The following is a 4463-nucleotide window of genomic DNA, read 5'->3' on the forward strand; positions in this document are numbered from 1 at the left end:
CGCTGCAGCATTCAGTGCCTGCAGGAGTTTCTGGGACAGTTTCAAGGGCAGCCCCGCGTAGAGTGAATTACAGTAGTCAAACCTGGAGGTGACCGTCGCATGGATCACTGTGGCCAGATCGGGGCGGGAAAAGTTGAGTGGATGTTACACACAAGCCAGAACCCATTCTCTATCTCCCTCTTTCCCTCCTACTCTTCTGTAAACCATCTCTCAACTACCCCAAAACTCCCTAAGAAATGGCTCCATTTATTTCCCCTCCCCTCACATGGACACTCTTTCCTTCTGTGATTTCCACCCAGTGGGATTTGTATAATCCTCCTTTAAAGCTGTTGAGCATCCAACCAAGTTTGTAACCGTGAAGAACAGAACCACCCATGGGTATGATAATCGTTGTGAACAGGCGCCTTGGCGTGGCTTCCCATGCCAGATTGCCCTTCAAAAGCTTTTCCGGTGGAAGAGGAGGAGAGCTCTGTCCCGTATCTGTTTGGTCTTCACCCCATAGATGATGGGGTTCATCATGGGTGGGAAGAGGAGGTAGAAGTTGGCCAGCAGGATGTGTATGTAGGGAGCAACATGGTGACCAAATCTATGGATGACTGAGGAGAGGACCACAGGAGTGTAGAAAACCAATATGGCACACAGATGAGAGATGCAAGTGCTGAAGGCTTTGAGCTGCTCTTCCTTTGAAGCCAGACTGAGGACAGTTTGTAGGATCTTGGTGTAAGAAAGACCAATAAAGGTCAAATCAAGTACTACAACAAAGAGAGCAACTATGATCCCGTAGATGTTATTGAACCGAGTGTGGGCACATGCCAATCTCACCACCGCCATGTGCTCACAGTAGCAGTGGGCGATGACGTGGGAGCGGCAATAGGGCAATCTCCTAAGCAGGAAGGGCAATGGGAGCATCAGGATCGCAGCCCGCACCAAAGCCACCAGCCCAATTTTGGCTACCAAGGAATTGGTGAGGATGGTGGTGTACCTCAGAGGGTGGCAGATGGCCACATAGCGATCAAAGGCCATGGCCAAGAGCACAGCAGACTCCATGATAGAAAAGGTGTGGAGGAGAAACATCTGAACAAGGCAGGCAGTCAGACTTATTTCCCTGGCCCTGAACCAGAAGATGCTCAGTGTTTTGGGCATGGTAGTGAGGGACAAGGTCAGGTCAATGGAGGCCAGCATGGAAAGGAAGAAGAACATGGGTTTGTGGAGGCTCTCATCAGTCTTGATCACGTACAGCAGGGTGCTGTTGCCCAGCAGGGAGGTGGTGAAGACAGAGCAGAAAAGTATGGAGATCCAACCGTGGGAGCTTTCCAGTCCAGGAATACCAGACAGGAAGAACACCGAGGGGTCAGAGAAGGTGTGGTTGGGAGCTGTGTTCATGTCGATATCTGCATCAAATAGTCTTTCCTTTCACAGGCAAGGCATACCAGATGGGACCATAAGCTCTTTCTGAGCTATAACTCTGCGATGCTACAACTGGGGAGTTCCTTATGACATCAGAGACACAAATTCTGTTGGCAAAAAAGGGCAGAAGATAAGAACACTAGCCACTGCTTTGATAGATCAGGCAAGGGTCCAACTAGTCAAGCACTCTGCATCCCCCCCTCCTCCCGCTGTTTGATGCTTCCATCTGGAATTCAGAGACATATTACCTCAATCGGTTGCTTTCATCCATGATGACCAACAAACAGACTCATCCTTCTTGCATTTGTCCATATGAATACAGGAAGTTGCCTCAGTATGCTGATTGAAAGGCTATGGAACCATCTGGTTCAGTATTGGCTACAGGGGTTTCCCCCAGCCTAACCTGTATCTGCCACCTTGGACCTTCCCCAGGCTAAGGAAGTGTTGCAGCACGATGCTGTGGCCATAGGCCTTCCCAGTGGGCTACAACTCAGGTTTACAAAAATGGCTATAAACTAGCAACTCCCCTCAACATAAGGGGGGAGTAAAAGGAAGGTGATTGATAAGAGGTGACGCCGTCGCACACTGTTGTTCAGCCCCGTGACAAAGACTGCCTTGCAAGTGTCCTAGGGGCTGGGAGGTGCCACATCCCAGCATGGATCTCAGTCTATGGGGTCAGATAGCCCAGCAGCTTGTGTGCAGAGATCCAGCCTCTGCAGTTGTTCTGGCAGGTCCCAGCACAATGTGACCTTATTACGATTACTATTATAATTTCTATTATTATTGGTGCCTGTTGGGTAGAATGGCTCTTACTACCAGTAGGTTGTTCCTAATCCTTCATCAGAATCTCAGTCCTTGTTATCTGAATCCGTTGGTTCAGGCCCTACTCTCTGGAGCAGGAGAGAACAAGCTCGCTCCATCTTCCAGGAGATAGCCCTCCAGATATCAGGAGATGACTATCCTATTACTTCTCACTCTCCTCTCTTCCAGGCTAAACATAGCTGACTCCTTCAACCATTCCGCATAAGGCTTGGTTTCCAGACCCAAGAATATCTGGGTCACCCTCCTCTGCACATAGTTCTTCTCTATGACCACTGTTATCACCACCAACCTGCCCCATAAACTCACCTCTTTCCACATAGTACAGTACTGCTCCAAAGTGGAAAATGTTCCATTGGAAACTGTAGTTTCATAGAATCATAGAAATGTAGAGTTTGAAGGGACCCCAAGCACTACCTATTCCAACCACTGCAATGCAGGAATCACACTCATTTGAAACTAGAACTCAAACCAATGGCTCAAGGACAGTAGGACTTGAACCAGTGGCTTCACGTTACAGGAAAGGAGATTCCGACTAAAAAGCAGAAAGAACTTTCTGACAGTAAGAGCTGTTAGGCAGTGGGTGGGTGGCCATCTGTCATGGAAGGTTTAGCTGAGATTCCTGCATGGCAGGAAGTTGGACTAGCTGACCCTTGGCATCCCTCCCAACTCTACAATTCCATAATTCTATGACAGCTTTGCTCCATGAACTGTCAGTCTCAGATCATGCATAGACCACCTTACTTTCCCACCCCTCCCCCCAGCTGTTCTCCAGTTTTCTTTTGCTTTCTAGGCTGGGAAGTCAGTATCTCCCATGAAGCCCAGAAACAAGGCATGAAGGCAATAGATTTTCCCTCTTCACTGTCCCTAGGATCCCATAGGAGTGGTCCCCAAGACCACACATAACACTGGTCCTGAAAGACCTTCATTAGTTCCTAGTACGTTTCCGAGCACAATTCAAAGTGTTGGTGTTGACCTTTAAAGTCCTAAACGGCCTCGGCCCAGTATACCTGAAGGAGCGTCTCCACCCTCATCGTTCTGCCTGGATGCTGAGCTCCAGCTCCGAGGGCCTTCTGGCGGTTCCCTCGCTGCGAGAAGCCAAGTTACAGGAAACCAGGCAGAGGGCCTGCTTATTGGTGGCACCCGCCCTGTGGAACGCCCTCCCTTCAGATGTCAAAGAAATAAACAACTACCAGACTTTTAGAAGACATCTGAAGGCAACCCTATTTAGGGAAGCTTTAAATATTTGGTGAATTATTATATTTTAATATTTTGCTGCAAGCCATCTGGAGTGGCTGGGGGAACCCAGCCAGATGGGCAGGGTATAAATATTATTATTATTATTATTATTATTATTATTATTATTAGAATGTTTGCACAACTGCTACAGGTCCCCAAATTAGCTATCCTCTTGTCCACATAATTGTGCTTTGAAGCCCCTCCACCCAGCCCAGCCCAGCCCCAATGTGCAAACAATTCTCCCCTCCTCTGGCAGAGAAGGTACAGATGGACCTTTCCATTATTTTGCTAGCAACACCCTCGTATTCCCTCTTCAGTTGCAGAGCAGATGCCAGACTTTTTGCAACCCACCCTGTGAATCAGAAACGGCTCACCCACACAGACCTGCCACGGTAGACCATCTTTTAACATCTTTTCTGCTGGTGAGGAGCTTGGAGTCCTCCAAAGTTGTTGCAGTCCTGGGTCTAGAAATGGCTTGGATTCATAGCTCAAATGCGCACAGGAACATCTGCGAAGTGGGCGGATTCAGTGCCTTCATTTTATAGGCTTTGGAACGGCTAGGTCGAGATAATGGCAGGGAATTTTTAGTGACCTCAGAGTCCCTCAAGTGCTGCATCAGTGGGAAATGGAGCACAGGTGAGACATCCCTTGGTGATTCTGGGTGGGTAAAGTGCAAGGGGTTCTATGAAGCTCACTTGGCTACTGCCTAGAAACCTCTGCCTGGGAGCAACCCGGACAAGCCCTACCTGCGTGAGGTGGAATGTGTTGTTCTGTCAATGGAGAATCTAGCAGAAAGATTGGAAGAAATTTAAAGACTATTTACAGAAATATTGTAAAATTAATGAATGTTAGAATGATGTTGGATAGAAATTAAGTGGTTTCCAGCTGTAATGCTTAAGAGAATATGAAAAAAAGGTTTAGAAATAGGTAAAAATTTAATGGTAAGGATTTGCTGAACTAACAATCTGAATTGGAATACAAAAAAGGGAGGTATGAGG

General features: G+C 47.7%; 1 protein-coding gene across 1 annotated transcript; it reads right to left on the minus strand.

Moving 5' to 3' along the window:
* Positions 1 to 435: 435 nt before the first annotated feature.
* On the minus strand, positions 436 to 1383 carry LOC310843652 (olfactory receptor 52K1-like; the record flags this gene model as incomplete). Its single annotated transcript, XM_083737287.1, has 1 exon — positions 436 to 1383. One exon carries the CDS (start codon positions 1381 to 1383, stop codon positions 436 to 438), a length of 948 nt encoding a protein of 315 aa, XP_083593413.1.
* Positions 1384 to 4463: the final 3080 nt, after the last annotated feature.

This window comes from Podarcis gaigeae (assembly GCF_964106915.1).
Source record: "Podarcis gaigeae genome assembly, chromosome: 4".
NCBI lineage: Eukaryota > Metazoa > Chordata > Lepidosauria > Squamata > Lacertidae > Podarcis > Podarcis gaigeae.